The 20062-nt window shown below is 47.8% G+C and overlaps 1 protein-coding gene across 2 annotated transcripts in view; it reads right to left on the reverse strand.

Annotated features, from left to right (window-relative positions):
* The window catches only part of thoc2 (THO complex 2), a 60526-nt gene that overhangs the window by 38038 nt on the left and 2426 nt on the right, over positions 1-20062 (reverse strand). For both annotated transcript variants that reach the window (XM_080840982.1, XM_080840981.1), the window contains exons 2-16: positions 19450-19499; positions 18899-18990; positions 17859-17910; positions 15758-15828; positions 14456-14577; positions 13053-13186; positions 12485-12645; positions 11738-11830; positions 11186-11341; positions 7503-7675; positions 7056-7251; positions 6418-6456; positions 5865-5995; positions 5543-5644; positions 73-157 (exon numbers count right to left, since the gene is read on the reverse strand). In XM_080840982.1, coding sequence (XP_080697108.1) covers positions 73-157; positions 5543-5644; positions 5865-5995; positions 6418-6456; positions 7056-7251; positions 7503-7675; positions 11186-11341; positions 11738-11830; positions 12485-12645; positions 13053-13186; positions 14456-14577; positions 15758-15828; positions 17859-17910; positions 18899-18990; positions 19450-19499 — 1657 coding nt within the window. The remainder of the gene's footprint in view (positions 1-72; positions 158-5542; positions 5645-5864; positions 5996-6417; positions 6457-7055; positions 7252-7502; positions 7676-11185; positions 11342-11737; positions 11831-12484; positions 12646-13052; positions 13187-14455; positions 14578-15757; positions 15829-17858; positions 17911-18898; positions 18991-19449; positions 19500-20062) is intronic.

A 20062-nucleotide genomic window follows, 5' to 3' on the forward strand; every position in this document is an offset into this window, starting at 1 on the left:
AGGGGAGGCCGCTAAAAGGCTGTCATTAGTCTGCCGGACCATTCCAGCAGTCACAGTCGATAAAGCACGTACATAATCAAAGAGGATGGTGGGGTTACTGTGGCTCAGTTTGCCAATCTGCCTCCCGGATGGCTTCACATTCTCCTTCGTCAAGCGTCTGAAAAGAGGAAGAAAAGAGAGAGAAAGAGAGATAGAGAGAGGGGAAATCAAAGTTGTCATAACCGTTTTATGCACACATTTCATACATACATAAATAGTGTATATGGGAAACATCCCAAATACAGACTAATGTACTGATTCTGTAGGTGGGAATGGACGCGACTGGCTTGGAGAGAGAAGGCACCAATCTGTAGTAGTATAGCAGAGCTTAATTAGTGGGGGCGCAGTGCAGCGCCACGCTGATGCTCCTGTGCAGCAGATTCTGCGGTCATGTTTGACTGCTCTCTGATCAGCAGACACCTGCTGCCACCACCTACACACGGCCTCCCTCAGAGCACCCAGCTGTTCCCAGGAGAAATATATATAAATCCCTCCCTCCCTCCCTCCCTCCAAGTTGTGTGTGAACTTTTAATAGGGGGACTCCTGCGGAACTGTGGGACCTCTGGTGCTCGGTGTCTTTCCCGACCCAGACACGCAGGGCCTGATTGGGCTCGGAGCAGCGATGGCGGCTCAGGATGCTGCTGGAGGAGGGGCTTTAAGGCGCGGGCACACAGACAGGAGAAGGGGCTTTAAGGCGGGGGCACACAGACAGGAGAAGGGGCTTTAAGGCGGGGGCACACAGACAGGTGGAGGGGCTTTAAGGCGCGGGCACACAGACAGGAGAAGGGGCTTTAAGGCGGGGGCACACAGACAGGTGGAGGGGCTTTAAGGCGGAGGCACACAGACAGGAGAAGGGGCTTTAAGGCGGGGGCACACAGACAGGAGAAGGGGCTTTAAGGCGGAGGCACACAGACAGGAGAAGGGGCTTTAAGGCGCGGGCACACAGACAGGTGGAGGGTCTTTAAGGCGCGGGCACATAGACAGGTGGAGGGGCTTTAAGGCGCGGGCACACAGACAGGAGAAGGGGCTTTAAGGCGCGGGCACATAGACAGGTGGAGGGTCTTTAAGGCGCGGGCACATAGACAGGTGGAGGGTCTTTAAGGCGCGGGCACACAGACAGGTGGAGGGGCTTTAAGGCGCGGGCACACAGACAGGAGAAGGGGCTTTAAGGCGCGGGCACATAGACAGGTGGAGGGTCTTTAAGGCGCGGGCACATAGACAGGTGGAGGGTCTTTAAGGCGCGGGCACATAGACAGGTGGAGGGTCTTTAAGGCGCAGGCACACAGGCGGAGGCAGACACTCGGCACAGTGTAGGGGCGGGGGGGTTGGAGGCTCGGCAGTGCCGGTCACTCAGCCATGACTGTGTCATTGGCTTTAATAAGGCACCGGGTGCTGATTAAAATGCAAGAGAGAGGTGCTGCAGGGAAAGGAGAGAGAGAGAGAGAGAGAGAGAGAGAGAGAGAGACAGAGTGAGAGAGAGAGAGAGAGAGAGAGAGAAAATGAGAAAAGAGGGTTGGAAAAAAGATGGGGAACGATGGGGTGAAAAAAGAAAAAGAAAAGAAACATGGGGACAGCGAACAGAAAAATTATTTTGGCCAAGAATGAGGAAGGAGTGAAGGGTGATGCAACAGAGCAGGAAGGAGCTGGAGAAAGATGAGGGGGGGGGGCATCCTTTAGCTTAGCCCCCACCACATTGGGGAAGTATAATTGGCTTGCTTAACCTTCAACAGAGAGAATGCAGCGACTACGATGACACCGCCTGATTCATGGGTGGGCGACCGAGCCAGAGAGGGTGCTCCATGTTCTCTTCACAGGAACACACACACACAAATAACAGTGTGTGAGTGTGTGTGTGTGTGTGTGTGTGTGTGTGTGTCTGCAAAGAAGTTAAGTGCCTTGACACTGCAGCTTCAAAGGTTCTTTTCGTCTAGTTGAAACTCTGCTGTGGTTGCACGGCAAATACTGAGCGGAATTCCAATAGCTGACGACCCTGCGGAACCTGCGGCTGATCTTGGCGGACCTGTTTTTGGTGAGGTGGGGGCGCCGTGCACAGTGTGGCTTTGCCGACACACCGTCAGATGAGAGCAGTTACAGGGCTGTGGGTGCCAAAACATACATCAACACGTATCCCCTGATAATCCTACTGCTTTGAGCTAGAGCTGTGGTGATGTCCATCAAATGAGACCAACTCTATCTCTCTCTGTGTGTGTGTGTGTGTGTGTGTGTGTGTGTGTGTGTGTGTGTGTGTGTGTGTCTCTCAGCTCTCCCCTAATCCTCAAGAATCAAGAGCAGTACTTAATTTCCACTCCAGTGCCCGCCAAAACTCCCCTCTGCGGCAGCACTGCAGTGCCCAGCACTCCATCACCTGGACCCCTCCTCCCTCCCCCACACAAGGCTTCCACTCCTCACCTCACCTCACCCCCTTCCTCCCCCACACAAGGCTTCCTCACCTCCCCCCTCCTCCTCCCACACACAAGGCTTCCACTCCTCACCCCTCTCCTCTCCCCCCTCCCCCACACAAGGCTTCCTCACCTCCCCCCTCCTCCCCCTCACAAGGCTTCCACTCCTCTCCTCACCTACCCCTCACAAGGCTTCCACTCTTCTCCTCCCCTCCTCCCCCACACAAGGCTTCCTCACCTCACCCCCCCCTCCCCCACACAAGGCTTCCTCATCTCACCCCCTCCCCCCCCCACACAAGGCTTCCTCACCCTTCTCCCCTGCCATTCCGATGCCTCAGCCTCTCTCTCCCCGAGTACACCCCACCATCCCGTTCACCCCTGACGAGGCTGGCCCTCCACCTGCCGGCTCAACACTTACTCCTCCCTTGCCCTCCTCCTCCTCCTCCCCAATGTGTCCCACTCACCGCTCCCCGCAGAGGGAGGACAGCCGCGATGCTGAGCCATGCATTTAGCCTGCTCTCCTCTCCTCCCCAGAGTTCACCTCAAGGTGCTTACCTCCGGAGATTTGTTTGAAAAACTCACTTAGAGACTTTTTCTTTTTTTAGGGCTTTTTTGGAGGTTTTTCCTGAGTCAAACGTGCCCTTGATGAACTAAGGCTGACATGGCTTACCCCACATCAACCGACCCCTTCTGAGAGCTAAACCCCTCACCCTTGCACAAACCGCTCCGTTCAGCACCCGTTTCATGAGGTACACTCCTGTTGTAATACAGAAACGTCCATTTCTAACAACACAACCCTATTCTAATGTAGCTCTTGTACGGCGTGCTCAAGCCAAGCCATTTCTATTCCTTCTCCCTGTGAGCACCAGTCTAGCACTCTCAGCTCCACAGGCCCGGCACACTGAGAGTCTGCTCTCCGCTGTTTTGAGGAGCTCACATCTGAAGTGGGTGTGTGTGTGTGTGTCTGTGTGTGTGTGTGTGTGTGTGTGTGACAGGAGTGATGGTCTCTGGAGGTGTGTGGGCTCTGGTGCAGCCTGCAGCCATACATGCTGATGACTCGGGGGAAATACACCGGGCTGCCAGCAGCTCTGATTACAGGCCTCCCAGGCTTACAGGGGGAGCCACAACAAAGAACATTTCAAAATAAAATAAAAACATGAACAAACACACACACACACACACAGACTTCTCACACTAATGTGTGGAGCGTGTATCCGTACACACAAGGGGATGTGGAGGGAACGTGTGTGTGTGTGTGTGTGGTGTGGTGTAGCGTGGTGTGCTGTGGCGTGGCGTGGTGTGGTGTGGGTGTGTGTGTGTGTGTTTAAAGTTGAGATGCGAAAGCAAACATGCACATGATGTCGTAACTTGCTCCTAAATGGGAAGCATCTTCCCTCTTGATGATTTGGTTGCAGGGCAGTGAGCACCATCGTGTGTGGGGACCAGTTAACAAGTAGCTTAACACTAAGGGTAACAAGACTCATACTGCTGGATTGGACCGCCATTGGGTTAGATCTTTGTCTGAGGTCCCTCACTCCCTCCCTCTTTTTCTCTTCCTCACTCGTATTCTTTCCATCTCTCTTTCTCTTGTTTTCACCTTCTCTATCTCTACACCTTGTGTCCCCCCCTTCCTGTCCTTACCTTTGTAATCTAGGGTTTCCTTCTCCTTCAGTAGAGCTTCCTCTTTCCATCCCCCACCCCACATGCGTCCTGCACAGATCCTTTCCTTTCTTCCATCCTCTGCTCTACTCGCTTTCCTGCACTTCATCTCTCGCTCTCCTGTCCTCACACGCACTTCTCCCCGCCAAGGCCTGCTGCCTTTCCTTTCCTCCTCTTTCTCCTTCTCACCTCCACGGCCTCCCCCTCCCAACTCCTCCTTCTCACCTCCACGGCCTCCCCCTCCCACCTCCTCCTTCTCACCTCCACGGCCTCCCCCTCCCACCTCCTCCTCCACTCCCCCGCTCATTACCTCTCTAAACACCATTATTTATTCAGGCTCAATTGGAAAAACAAAACAAAAAGACACTGATGTAGCAATTTTCTTAATCCCACAGTTCATTAGGAGGGCTCATTAACAATGCACGGCGCATTTGGAAGTGAACACGTACGCTAGCTCACACACACACACACAAGTTGCTAGCTCACACACACGAGTCACTAAATAAACAACTTTCCTGTCTGGAGGAAGCCATGCCTTAAGGTGCCACTGAGGATGAGGCATCTTATTACCTTTTGCACCATTTAGGAGGCAAAGTGTTTCCAAGAACAGCCCTCTCCCTGGGGTTATTAGTTTGAGAGTGAGAGAGAGTGTGTGAGTGTGAGTGAGAGTGTGTGAGTGAGAGTGTGTGAGTGAGAGTGTGTGAGTGAGAGTGTGTGAGTGAGAGTGTGTGAGTGAGAGTGTGTGAGTGAGAGTGAGTGAGTGAGAGTGTGTGTGTGCTTGAGTGTGTGTGCTTGAGTGTGTGTGTTTGAGTGTGTGTGTTTGAGTGTGTGTGCTTGAGTGTGTGTGCTTGAGTGTGTGTGTGTGTGTGTGTGCTTGAGTGAGTGTGCTTGAGTGTGTGTGCTTGAGTGAGTGTGCTTGAGTGTGTGTGTGTGTGTGTGTGTGCTTGAGTGTGCGTGCTTGAGTGTGCGTGTGTGTGCTTGAGTGTGCGTGCTTGAGTGAGTGTGCTTGAGTGTGTGTGCTTGAGTGTGTGTGTGTGTGTGCTTGAGTGAGTGTGCTTGAGTGAGTGTGCTTGAGTGAGTGTGCTTGAGTGTGTGTGCTTGAGTGTGTGTGCGTGAGTGTGTGTGCGTGTGTGTGTGCTTGAGTGTGTGTGCTTGAGTGTGTGTGTGTGAGTGTGTGTGTGTGTGTGTGTGCGCTTGAGTGTGTGTGTGCTTGAGTGTGTGTGCTTGAGTGTGTGTGTGTGTGCTTGAGTGTGTGTGCTTGAGTGTGTGTGTGTGTGCTTGAGTGTGTGTGTGTGTGTGCTTGAGTGTGTGTGTGTGTGTGTGCTTGAGTGTGTGTGTGTGTGTGTGCTTGAGTGTGTGTGTGTGTGCGCGTGTGCGTGTGCGTGCTTCGGGGTAAGGGGTTATTTGAATGGTGTTTAAGGGTAGTGCTGGGGCAGTAGACTCACTTCATGATGTATTTGGCGCGGTCTACCGTCTGGGCCTTCACTTTCACCAGCAGAGGGTGGCTGGTGTACGTCTCGTTCTTCCACTGGCCGTACAGCCGGTACCTGCGGGGAACACGCCAGAACGTGAGGACATGGTTTCGCTTTAGGGATCTCAATTAGAGGCAGGGAGCAGCCTCAATACCCTCTCAATTAGAGGCAGGGAGCAGCCTCAATACCCTCTCAATTAGAGGCAGGGAGCAGCGTCAGGGGGGCGGGGGAGCCTCTGAGGAGCTCCAGAGGGAGGGGAGTGAGGAGCTCCAGAGGCAGGGCGTGGTGGCTGTACCTGTGCTGGTAAGGGAAGAGCTTGAAGAAGCCCCAGAGCTCCTCAGACATGCAGGCGTTGCAGTCCATGAGCGTCAGAGAGGGCAGGAGGACCTGATCGGAGATGCTGAGGAAACAACTCAACATGGAGTCCTGGAGAGAGAGAGAGAGAAAAAGAAAGACAGAAAGAAAAAAAGAGAGAGAGAGAGAAATGGAGATAAAGGAACAGAAGGAATGTGAAAAGCAAATCACAGGATTAAGAAGCAGCACCCCACACACACACCTGCTGCAGAGACAACCGCCCCAGCCGGGCTCCAGAGCAGAGCAGCAGTGCCCACTCACACACACAAGCTCGCTGCCGGGTTGAAGCAAGGCAAGGGCGCTCAGTAAACATCCAAAGCCACAGGAGGCTGGCTAGAGTGAGTAAATGTTCTTAAAATATACTGCACCAGGAAGGTGAAGAAAGGAAAGGTGGCAACAACACCCTCACTCTATACACACACACACACACACACACACACACACACACACACACAAAATGAAAGGGAACAACGGGTGGAGGTCTGGTCTCTTACCATTTCCTCCTTGGCCTCAGGTCTGCTGTCGCTCTGGTACTGTGGGGGAAAAAGGGGGGAGAGAGAGGAGTGGGTTTGGTAACATGAAGTCACCTCAAGTCAGAACACAGCAGGCAACCAGAGGACTGAACAAGCAGCTCATGTTGCAGTGCCAAAGTAGTGAAAGTAGGAAAAAGGGGGCCGCCTCGGTTGTGTGTGTGTGTGTGTGTGTGTGTGTGTGTGTGTGTGTGTGTGTGTGTGTGTGTGTGTGTGAGCCCCAACAGCCCAAGAACACAACCCCATGTGTGCCACTGCTTCATAAAATCACAATTTCTCAGGGACAACTGTGGCGGGGATGAGGCTCAAATACTACAAGGCTTCTGACAGATTTGACTAGAACACATTTGTGTATTTCCCTCGTCTGTCTAATTAGGACATTGCAAACATGTTGGGCCATGTACACAGACTCAGTAGGTAAACAACAAAATGCTGGAATGGCTATTGTCGAAAAACTAAATCCACCGAGACAGTGATAGCTCTGCCAACACCAACCTGCTCACAAAGGGCCTGAGACAAGAAGAACTGAACAGAGAGCATCGGATCGTTCATTAGAACGTTAATTAGAACATTGATTGGATCGTGCTTCTGACTGGCACTACCTCCTTCATGAAGCTCTTGCCCAGGCGGACGATCTTGGCGAAGAGGACGGCGTCGTGGGACAGGTGGGGGCCCAGGTAGCCCAGCATGGTGATGACATCACGGGACAACTCCTCGAAGGTCTCCACCCGCCGCGGGGCCTGACTGTTCTGCAGGGGCTTCCAGTGGCGTCCTTTGGCACCTTTGGGCAACCCGGCCCTGAAATAACCAGAAAACAAAAACAATGACCGTGAGCTAATACACAAACACCTATGAGAAATGAGAAACGCACAAATGCCAAGTTCTCATTAAATATAGCAATTGCGACGTTTTAAACAAAGACTATTACGTCTTTAAGAGAAAAATATGTTGGGATGCAAGCGAAAATATGTGCGTGCAACTGCATGCCTATATGCCAGCATGTTTGTGCCTGCGTGTGAATACGTGTGAATACGTCAGTGCCCGCTCACCTGCGGTAGAGTGGCTCGATGAGGAGGTGCACCAGCTGGCAGAGAGCGAGGGCGATGGCTCGGTGGGACGTGGCGTAGAAGGCAGGCATCTGCTCCATGATGTTCTGCGCGTGCTGCCAGTCTCCGATCCTCAAGAGGGCCTCCAGCAGACCCAGCTTCTGGTTGTTGGGTGGCTGTGTGACGGAGGAAAGATGGAGAGAGTGTGTTAGGAAGAACTAGACAGCAACATAGTGGGATGATGGGGGAAGGAGAGAGAGAGGGGGACAGAGAGAGTGAGAGATAGGGACAGAGAGAGAGAGAGAGAGAGAGAGAGAGAGAGAGAGATTGCCAGCAGCAGACAGGGCACAGTGAGGCCATGAGAGGTGCACAGCTGACTGCGGAGTGAGGCATAAGGGGGGGAATTATTTGCCAGAGCGCCGTGCGTGCACTCTCACCCAGTTCACCAACACACCTGCACTTCCAGGAGGCTTCGCCCTGCGCATCTCAGAGTTACCCCCCCCCCAGCAGCAGCTCTCAGAGACCCCCCCCACCCAGCAGCAGAGGCAGCAGCAGCTCTCAGTATCTCAGAGTTCCCCCCCCCCAGCAGCAGCTCTCAGTATCTCAGAGACCCCCCCCCCGCCAGCAGCAGAGGCAGCTCTCAGTATCTCAGAGACCCCCCCCGCCAGCAGCAGAGGCAGCTCTCAGTATCTCAGAGACCCCTCCCCCCCAGCAGCAGAGGCAGCTCTCAGTCAGTGCGGACACATGTGTTTAATTTCCGATTGTAGTCCGATTCATGTGTCTCCCCAAATCTAGTTTTCCTGTGTCCGACTTGAGTCCGACTGGACTCCGATGTAGACCCCTGGATAAACGATCGGATTACGCTGAGAATCGGACTACGCGCGCATGTGTCTCTCGAATCTAGATTTCAACTGGACAACAACAACTTTTGCACGTGCTTGAGATCCTGCCAATAGACATATACATGCATCATATATGTCTATGATAATCGCTGCTAGACGCTCAGTTCTAGTGCTCCCTCTCATTCACGTTGAAATACTGAAACCGAAACTTTGAAACTGAAACGCAACTGTTTTGGACAGAACGCGGTAATTCAGTGAACAAATATTTTCATATTACTTTTCCACCACTTGTAAATCATGTAATCCATTCATATCGACGTTAATCAATCAATACTAATACAACTTTAACTGTGGTGTGTTTTTGTTTCATTTCACAACTTATTTACTGTATAATCAACGGTAGCAGATGCCCGCTTGTAAACATTCCACATTTGATTTGAACTGGCGCGGCCAAGATCTGGATTTGTCACTGCCATGTGCCGTGAGATAACGCAGTTTACCCCCCATGGAGAGAAAAATCGGGGCTTGGCCGAAATCGGAGTACTGCCATCATGTGCACGCACTGACTATCTCACTCTGACTGTCGTTTGACTCGATAAGTCTGCCTCACATGAGGTCTGTGGATTAACCTTGCATAGAAATGTGTAGTGAGTTTCTAATTTGGATTAACATTGCATAGAAATGTGTAGTGAGTTTCTAATTTGGATTTACTTTGCATAAAAATGTGAAGTGAGTTTCTAATTTGGATTAACCTGGCATAGAAATGTGTAGTGAGTTTCTAATTTGGATTAACGTTGCATAGAAATGTGTAGTGAGTTTCTAATTTGGATTTACTTTGCATAAAAATGTGAAGTGAGTTTCTAATTTGGATTAACCTGGCATAGAAATGTGTAGTGAGTTTCTAATTTGGATTCACTTTGCATAGAAATGTGAAGTGAGTTTCTAATTTGCTTTGGACTGCTCTGATGAGGCACCCACGCTGACGTTTGAGTTTCTATTACGGTCTGAAAAAAGTTCATCCCTACTGTTGACTGACTGTAATAGACACCATTCAAAATGTCCAGAGAATTGACATAGAACAGAGATTAAACTATTTCACAGGATACCTGCCAGCCATTTCTTTTTCCGAGGTATAAGACTGTTAGACTACCAGTTGGGCTACCTAACACAACAAAACTAGGCTATATGGTGTTGCTAGCCATGGGGAGGCAAAACAAAGCTATCATTGCTAACTGTTCAGTTGGCTTCAGTAGGATATGCTATACATTTACACACCTTGCTTTACCTACTTAGCATGGGAGGTTTGTGCCCCTTCATTGGTAAAAAAAAAACACAACAAAAAAAACATCCAATGTTGGATATCCATTACTTACTCACACCGACGGACTGTGCGCTAGCATTTGGCAAAGAAAACAAATGAATTGAAGAATTTAATTGAATTAAGATCCATCAGCCACTAAGACACGAGTATTTCCATAAACCCTCTCCGATTGGTCTTGGTTCATAGATAAAATACAAAACTTGTTTTATAGAAGATACTGCTGTCCTCTGTTGCTGCCGTTCAGTCTCTCAAAGTGGGGAATTAACTTCTGTATGCCCAATCCAGGCGACACGGCTCATATCGCTCATACCATTTAGTACGGATCTGCATGATTCACCGGGGTCGCATTTTCAGGTCGGGAAATCACATCCCTATATACTACTCAGCGTGTGATGGTGTGTTGTGTGTGCCTCCATGCAAATATGTGCATGTATGTGTGTTCCACATCACCGGATCCCTGACTTCACTCTGCACTCCATCACTTGCTGTCAGCCTGACAGTGATTGACGAGTTGCCGCAGTGGTGGTGGTGGGGGGGGCAACATGGCTCAACACCATCAAGTCGCTGGCCCCTGACAAAAGCCCTTATGACAGGCGCGAATGTAATCTTTTAATTAAAACGCAGGCGCCGCCTAGTTTTTCCCAGGGAAATTAATGTTACGTGATCATCTCGCCTGGCTAGGACGGTGGTGGGTCCCCAGGCAAGCGGAGGGGGCCTCTAACAGCACACAGCTCCTGCTGAGGGGCCCCGACTGGTTCATTAATAAACACAATTAGGAGCTTGGCATCTCCGCTGCACTACGAGAGGCAAAGGGCTCCACTCAAAACACACACAGCTCCCCAACCAGCGCGCCATGCTAATGACGCCTCACAGCGCGGAGAAAGCTAACTGCAGGAACGTAGAAAGCCTTAAGTGTAAGATATTAGCCGCTCGCTAGTATCAGAATTTTAACTACAAACAAAATCTGTACTGACTGGTACATCTGTCGTGGCAACATCACATGCGTAATTAGTCTACGCTCAGTTCAAAGCATGTGCTACGAGAGCAAGAGTGACGAGGTCAAACTGAAAGTGCCTGAAAGGAAACAGAACTGCCCCAACAGATATGCTTCAACAGAATGTTTTTGGACCTAAATGGGTAGGATTACTTTGGAGTGGCTTCACCAACAGTGTTGCGCTCAGATTTTTTATTTATGATCATTATCTATTACAATAACAACCCAAGTACATTTTTATTCATGTTCATGTTTCCTGTAGTGTGTGCCATGCTAAGTGCCGTGCAAGTCTTTTATTTTTGCTGTGAGAAATAATAACCAACCAGATTGTTATATTCTGAGAGCCATCAAGATAATTGATGGTATGTCCCCGGTTCTTAAGCCAATCACCTCCTGGTTTACAGTTAGGCAGTTAGATACAGTCCTAGTAGCCCCTACCAACACTTAAAGACTATCATTAAACCCTGCTTACCAACCCCACTAAACCCTCAATTTGTACTTGCCTCCGTCAGCCAAACATGGTGCTTACCTTCTCATTCTTCTCCTCGTCTTTATCCTTCTCCTTGTCCTTGTCCTCGTTCTTCTCCGACGGCAGCACCACCATGGTGAGCTTGCGGGCGATCGTCTTGGCCTCCAGGATCTCACGCTTGTGTTCCTCCACGATGCTAGAGTCCAGTGGCACCAACTGCACAGTGACAAGACACAACACACAAGCTAGGTCAGCCATGATAGATAGATAGATAGATAGATAGATACTTCATTAATCACAAGGGAAATGTAGGTCATCCAGTAGCTTATACATATATGCACTTGTGCAACTCACAGACATACATACATAAAATCACATACACGTAGGGAGAACATGAGCACAAGGAGTGGGGGTGTATACAGATACAGGAATGGATCTGACCCTATGGTACAGTATGCATAGATTGTGACAGTGTTGATGTCTACGAGGAAAGTGTTCTTGTGCTGCAAGTGTGGATAGTGAACAGCTCAACACCACCTCAGATAGAGGTGAACCTGAAGGACACGTATTGAACTACGTAGGGTGCAAAGGCGGACCGCCTGCCGGACTCACGTGCACATAGAGATCCTCCAAGGCGATGAGGTTGTGTTGGAGCAGGGCGGCGGCGACGTGGTAGAGGGACGAGGGTGTCTCCCCGTTGGGTTCCTGTAGAGAGAATACACACATCCCAGGTGAGTACGCTTCATCATAGGCACCATCGGGCATACTATTCATTATTTGCACCACTGGTTTCTACAGAAACTTTGTGACTGCCTGAATTCTAATTCACTACAGTGTCTGACAAGAATTTGGCTAGCCACAAAAAAAGCACACTCCAACTCTGGCCAAACCTGGGTTCCCTATTACAGCAGTTTTCAGTTTTGATGTATTTATTTGTAGATTTTTTTTGTGAAAATGGTGGGAACATGTTTGAGAGGATGATGTGGTCTAAGAGCCGTGGGGCATATGGGGGAGGGGGGGGGAGGGGAGGTTCTCATTTGGCCGCAAGTATTACAAAGTGCTGCACTAGGGACCCCCCACTGAGTCACACGCTTCCGATAGACTGCACACAGCCACAGTGAGAGATAAACACGATAAGAACTAATGACTAGTTCCTCACTGCAACTAAAATAGCCATTGTTTGCTACAGCATCCCAAACCAGGAGTGGAAAGCAACTTGCCTAAATTACTCACACGAGGCTAATTAAAGTCGTTTAATGAGAACACGGTGTGTGTGTGTGTGTGTGTGTGTGTGTGTGTGTGGAGAATCTCTTGAGAAGAGGCGTGTGTACTTGCTTGTGAGACTGAGGGTCTGCTTACCTGGTGGAACTTGAACTTGAATCCCAAAATGTGGCAGAGCGTCTGGTGCTCGCACATGTAGGACTTGATGAGTGAGACGAAGAACTCGTCCTGGTCCGAGCGGCACTCGTACACCTCCAGGATGATGTCCAGCACGCGGTTGGGGTCCAGATTAAAGCATCCTGCAGCAGGAAAGAAGCCACTGATTAGGCAGGAGCTAGAAAAAAACATCCCAAGACTTCACCTTTCCTCCACTCCTGGATGAGTGATTCCCTTGTTTCATGCCAGAAGAGAGAAAAGCCAACAGCTGGGAAACTTTTTACACTTTGTACAAGTCATCACGACTACTTAAACACCTGTGAACTTTGCGGAACTTTCCTTGCCATCACCCAAGAACCAAAACAAAAAGGCGATCTGTTTCACGGCTCGTTGAGACGAAGTCCGGGGGAATGCGCTGCCTTCAGCCTTTGCTTCTCTTTAATTAACTTTTGCCTTAATCATCTCGTGCCCGGACGTGGGCGAGTGCGATGCCCTCCCTGCGTGACCCTCAGCAGGGGGGAGTGGAGAGGCGAGGCGAGGCGAGGCGTACCTATTAAAGACTTGATGTTCTCCAGGACGAGGTGGCTGGTGATGTTCCCCGACAGGTCCTGGCCCAGCTCCGTGATCAGCTTGGCGTAGCCCTCGTTCTCCTCCCGCAACAAATTAAACTTCTGCTGTTTGTAGCTGCGGGGTGGGGAAGAGAGAGAGAGAGGGAGAGAGAGAGAGAGAGAGAGAGAGAGAGAGGTAGTGTGTAAGAGGAATCAGTGTGCCTGGGGGACAGGGTGCCCCAAACGAGCAATCAGCAGGAATTAATTAACACCAGCAGAACTTTGTGATGAGGCCATGTTGTCTGAGAGGAGGGAGAGGACTTGCTTTTGGGGGGACTGGCAAGGTTTGGAGGGGGGGTAGTGCTATCTTTAGGATGGTAATCACACATTTGGTCAAGAGATTCATTTCGGGAGAGGCCATCCACGAAAGCAATTAATCCAACCCATCGGGTTTTGTGAGCTTTTAATGTAACAGTTGAAGAGAACGGAACAAGGGACGGGGAGGAGGGAATGGGCTGCAGTAAGTAGAAAGGCGCCTTGTAGCACTGCCGCGAAAGCTCTCCAATCTTGATAAGAACTCTTAGGGCCTATCTGCACACACAATAGCAACGAAATTAATCATTGTCGAGGGGCGACAGCCAGGAGGCCTGCTTTTAATTTACTGTACAATGAGGTAGGGAGCAAATTATGGAGTCAAGCAAGCGGTTTACCCCGGCTCCCTCGGAAGACTGCGGCGGTGGCAGCTGCAGCAACAACATCAGAAGTCTCTTTCTGAGGACTGAAAAGTCAGGTTCTGCCAGAGGGGTTGGGGGAGGGATAGTGTTTGTAGGAGTTGGACTGAGGACACTTGACGAGTTTAAGATCACGTAACAGCTTCTATTTACTTCTTTTTATTTATTTACCCTCTCCATCTACCATCTGTATTACACAGGACCGAGGGTCAACAACTTCCTTTAAAGCAACACAAGTGAATTTGCAGGTAATCAGAACGCCAAGCTCCATTGATCTGTAATAGGTACCTTCGGACAACACATACATACAACCATGCCCTGAGACTGGGAAATCAATATTTTAAAGCAGGCAATATAGCAGGCACCAGTTTCCCCATTGTAAGAGCACAGAACATAGGGAGAGAAAGGACCTAACCAGAAAGTAGTTCACATCACGCTGAGAACTCATGAGTTTGTGATTAAGGCTGCCAGGCACCAAATACATTAAAAGTGGACATATCTGGTCTTTAAATATTATATATATATATTATATTTAAAGATAATATATACACACACACATTATGAGAGTTTGAGAGCCCTCTTTCTCTCTCTCTCTCCCCCCCTTGAATTATTCCTTTGGTTCAGGGTGCCATTCAGAGGGGCAACGCTAACACAACAGCACGACTGTGACTCACAATAGCTTGGTCTTGATTTTGACGATCTTCTGGTTGAACTGCTGGGCCTGTTTGATAAGGCCAAGGGATTCCAACGTCTCAGGATCCAGCCGCTCTTTAAGAATTGCGTCAGGCACACAAAACTGAGAGGGAGAGAGAGAGAGAGAGAGATACAGAGAGACAGAGAGATGAAAAATGCCCCCATCCTGAGACTGATAATGCTTGATTGCTCTTAGAGAAGCAATCTGAACGAATTCAATTGATATGGGTAAACTCAGAGGAATTCCTTGTCCCTCTAACTCTGAGAGCTGGGAGCAAACAACTCAATTACTTATCAGTGAGTGCGCGGCCAGAAAAAAAAACTGCTGAGTTACACACATATCCATAAACCCCTCAAATGCCCACAGCACACCAACATCCCCATTCAGCTCTGTACTTAAAAATAGAACTCATTTACATATTCAGCTCAAAGAAAAAAATGGATTTCTATGCCATTTTCCCCCAAAGGAGAATGAGATATCCAGGGGAAGCAAGAAAATATATATATGTATAAGAAAAAAGCAATCGACTGCATTTGCTTGTCTGGAAATGTTACTTAAGAAACACGGAATAAAATAGCCTTCTCTTACAGAAAGTGTGACTTCTTGAACAGTTCATCTGCCTGGCTAATTAGAGCCCAGTGTTGGACCATCCTCAGAGGGCCTGTGCTTTCTTAAGGGGTGGGTCTTTTCTGATTCAGGGTTTAATTCTTCACCACAGGCCGGAATTTAGGTCACTCAATACCCCAACGCAGCTAATCCTCGCAGTCCGGGGAATTGCCTGAGCCAATGGGCACTGCTAAGAAAATTATTTACCTAAAAAAAGCGAGTGGGAAAAAAAGAAGTCTGGCTATGCAAAGGGCGATGTGATGATGCATTAAATCTGCAAAAGGCTGCCTCAGGGCAACCTAAGACAGAGAGGGAAGGGGTTGGTAGTTATCCTGCAGGACGACACTGCCACACTGTGGTCAAGAGAAGATGGTACTCTTGCAGCAAGTCATGCTTTTCCCCCCATTTGTCGGGTTTATTATATTTTTGTTTACTCTTTCGCTCCTCCCGTTTCCATCTCTCTCTCTTGCTTCACTGCAGAAGTCAGACATGGCCTAGCAAAGAAGCCCACTCACCAAAGAGGCGCCCACTAGGTGTGTATGTATGTGTGTGTGTGTGTGTCTGTGTGTTTTGAGTGTATGTGTGTAAGTGAATGAGCCCACTAGGTGTGTGTGTGTGGGTGTGTGTGTGTGCGTGAGTAAATGAAAGACAAGACCAAGCACAGAAGCCCACTCACCAAACAGGCGCCCACTAGTTGGGTGAAATTGTCTCGCTTATGTTTCTCCTCTGTGCAGCTTGTCTCAATATCTGCAAAGACAATACAGAGGTGATCAATAAGGAAATAATTAACCAAGACTCCACAATACACTACAATCATGCGTTTATATTTTATTAGATTACAGATCTTTGATAGAATGACATTTGGGAAAAGGATGCATACATTTTTTATGATGCATTAACTATATTGTAATTTCATTATTTTTAAATCAAGGTTAGTAGAAGCCTTTACTGCTTGTCTGACTATAAAACTAGCCAACAAGCTAGTAATTGTTTGTGTTCAGAAATTCTGTAACTGCCACGTGGTCAACTAAAGCATTATTGTGGAATGAAATATATCCCTTTTGTGATTATCTATTTGTAATATTCAATTATTTGGACCAGTTCATGTTAGGTGCATATCCATTGTATTAGGACTGCAGTATACAGTGGGGAAAATAAGTATTTGAACCCCTGCCGACTTCGCAAGTTTGGCCACTTGCAAAGAAATGTGTGATCTAGTATTTTAATGGTAGGTGTATTTTAACAGTGAGAAACAGAATATCAACAAAAAAATCCAGAAAACTGCATTTTATAAGATTTATGACTTTATTTGCATTTGATGCAAAAAATAAGTATTTGAACCCCCAAGCAAACAGCAAGAATTCTGGCTCCCAATGGCCAGTTATGTGCCCAAAAAGCACACAGATTAGTCCTCATTAGGTCTAACAAGGTATACCTGATCTCAACTGGTGACCTCTATAAAAGAAACCTGTCCAAAGAATCATACTTCACACCTTCAACCTCACCACCATGGGCAAGACCAAAGAGCTGTCCAAGGACGTCAGAGATAAGATTGTAGACCTGCACAAGGCTGGAATGGGCTACAAAACCACCGGCAAGCAGCTTGGTGAGAAGCAGATAACTATTGGTGCGATTATTCATAAATGGAAGCAACACCAAACAACTGTCACCCGCTCTAGGTCTGGGGCTCCATGCAAGATATCCCCTCGTGCGGAATCAGTGATCATTCGAAAGGTGCAGAATAACCCCAGAACTACACAGGGGGAACTTGTGAATGATCTCAAGGCAGCTGGGACCAGAGTCACCAAGAAAACCGTTGGCAACACACCACGCCGTAATTTTTTTAATTACTGCCGGACTCGCAAGGTCCCCCTGCTCAAGGAAGCGCATGTACAGGGCCATCTGAAGTTTACCATTGCACACTTGAATGATTCTAGGGAGGATTGGGAGACAGAATGTGGTCAGATGATACCAAAATCAAGCTCTTTGGCATCAACTCGACTTGCCGTGTTTGACAGGGGGAGGATGCTGAATATGACACGAAGAGTACATCATACCCACCATCAAGCATGGAGGTGGAAACATTATGCTTTGGGGCTGTTTCTCTGCCAAGGGTACAGGACGACTACACCGCATCAAGGGGACTATGGATGGGGCCATGTAACGTGGAATATTGGGCTTGAATCTCATTCCCTCATTCCCTCCCATTGAAAACACAACCTTAAAGATTTGGAGAGGATCTGGAAAGAGGAGTGGACCAAAATCCCTCCTGAGATGTTTGTAAACCTGGTGACCAACTACAAGAAACGTCTGACGTCTGTGCTTGCCAATAAGGGTACTAAGTCATTTTTGTCAGTCAGTTTTGGGGGTTCAAATACTTATTTTTTGCATCAAATGCAAATAAAGTCATAAATGTTATAAAATGCATTTTTCTGGATTTTTTTGTTGATATTCTGTTTCTCACTGTTAATATACACCTACCATTACAATTATAGATCACACATTTCTTTGCAAGTGGCCAAACTTGTGAAATCGCAAGGGGTTCAAATACTTATTTTCCCCACTGTATAAGCTAAACAGTAGGTTCTGGCCAGATTTCTGTACACAGTAGACTATAAAGGGATGACCAAATTGGTTTAAAAGGCTTCTGTACGGCATGCTTCATTTATTACCAGCAGGAATTGAACACATGACCTTAACGACACCAGGGGCATTGTGTAGGAACGGAAATACACACAAGCAATCACAGTTCACCACTATTAGTGAATCACACCCACCTAATATACTGAAGACATCTGCTAAAATGGAGGCCATATCATCCCGCAATTCCTGCACAAGAGAGAAGAGCGGTAGAAACATGTCAACAATAATGAAAAGTTAGTAGCACACATTTCAGCTTCCAGTTCATTTCCAGCTGAGGAAGAAAAGGAAGGGAAGGAGCAGGGCAATCCATCAGCCCTGGACTTCAGCTCCGCTCAGGACCCTAGTTTCATCATCCCAGGATGAGGTGTCACAACAACAAGGGGGACAATCTAAAGAGTACCTCTGGTTTTGCTTGTTCCACAGATCAAAGCAAATCACTACTGAGGAAACCAAATTAGGGCTCCTAGTTTGAAAAGATCAAAATAAATGATCCTGGCGCACTTCTGTCAACTCTAAATTGACAGCAAAAGCACTTCAAATGGCTTTATTCTTCATGGACCAAAGTGCTCACATAGATGTTGCGAACGTTTTGCCAAAGTGTGCAATACAATTTCAAAGAGTGAGAGGACATCATTCAAGTGCCACTGCCAATAGTAGGGGTTAGACTCTAATGGGACCCATGTTAATACAACAGGACAACTTTATTGAATCAAAAAGAACACCTTTCTCATAACAAACAGCATTCCCTTTGCAAGGCCACACACGACTTTCTAACAATATCGTATAACAAGGAAAGCGTTCCAATTTTAATTTACACGGCACTTGTTGTCACATCATAAAAGGTTTTAAACCATTACTTGTTACACAATATTTAAGAAAATCCAAATCAATCACATTCAGCCCTGCAATGAAACAAACTTCTTTTTAGTTTTAATTAAGCATGGTTTGGCTTAACCAAACTAACATCAATAAATTATGCAGAACTGTGAATGTGCAAGCCTGACGGCACGATGCGCATAAGATTTACATTTATGCTAGTCTCTGAGTGCATCTGGGCCCATTCACACCATGACCAGTGCCCCAAACAGCCACAGGAGGCTCAGACGAGGACTCCAGTGAATGCTGGGAGAGTTCACATTATACAACAGGGCTGGGCTGGGACCATGACACGTACCATGACATCCCCGAGACTACTGGCAGCCACGTCGACCTTGAGCAGGCCCTGGACGACGTGCAAGGTGAGCTCGTACAGAGCGGTCTGGAGGTCTGCAGAGGAGAGGGGAGAGAAGTACAGTGACCATGACAACCAACAAGGAGGGACCATGACAACCAGCAAGGAGTCACCAAGTCAGAACACATGTGTTGGTGTGATAGACATAGAAAATTGCCTTGTTTAAGAAGTACATTGAGTGGATGTCATTGAACTGAATGTCCTTTTTTTTGTTAAGTGGCTGTTATGATACTGCTGCCATCGTGTGATTGTAGCGGCAGACTCAACAAGGCTATGATAGGAAGACTACCACAAGAGGAAAATATTTAAGACCATAATGAGATGAGTGACAGTATGTTGTACTACATTACTGCATTCTGAAGAGTGCTGAATGCAACAACAACATCAAATTGCCACAGACAGAGAGACTGAACATAAAAAATGTCTGATATTACATTTAGATCACCAGCCGTTAACATTTATATGTTATGGCGTGTGAGAAAACCTCAGCATACCTTTGTAGTCCTCTTCTGGCTTCCCAGCCAGGTCCTGACACAACTGCAAACTAAGAGAAGAGAGAAAGAAAAGACAGACATGCACCAATGTTAGCAGATGCTTTTCATTTCAACTTTAGCATTCATCTTATTGAATAATTCAAAGTATTCAGCTGTTTAATTTCTACTGTACCTTTAGCATTCACCTTATTGAATTATTATTTACAATATTCAGCTGTTTACCTCACAGTGGCTCTGTTTTCACAGTCATGTGTACACAACCACACAGACCTACTTCTGTACTGGTCAACATGTAAATGGTTCTTACACTCAACTGTGCTTGAAGCTCACAGCACGATAGTGGAAATAGATGCTTAGGTGATGGTAAACTGTATAACACAGTCTTTCTTAGCAGTTTATCAGTCAAGCAAAACCAAGTCTGAGGCAGCAGGCTCGCTTATTTGTGGATGGCCAAAGATATTTTGTGACGGGAATCATAATTTTATAAGTATCCTGATGTGTGGCATCACATTGTGGCATCACATGGCTAGTACCACTGCAGTAGCACACTGATCTGCTCCATATGGTAAGTACCACTGCAGTAGCACACTGAACTGAAACACTGAAACTAAAG

This window comes from Sprattus sprattus (genome assembly GCF_963457725.1).
Source record: "Sprattus sprattus genome assembly, chromosome: 6".
NCBI classification, from domain to species: Eukaryota; Metazoa; Chordata; class Actinopteri; order Clupeiformes; family Clupeidae; genus Sprattus; species Sprattus sprattus.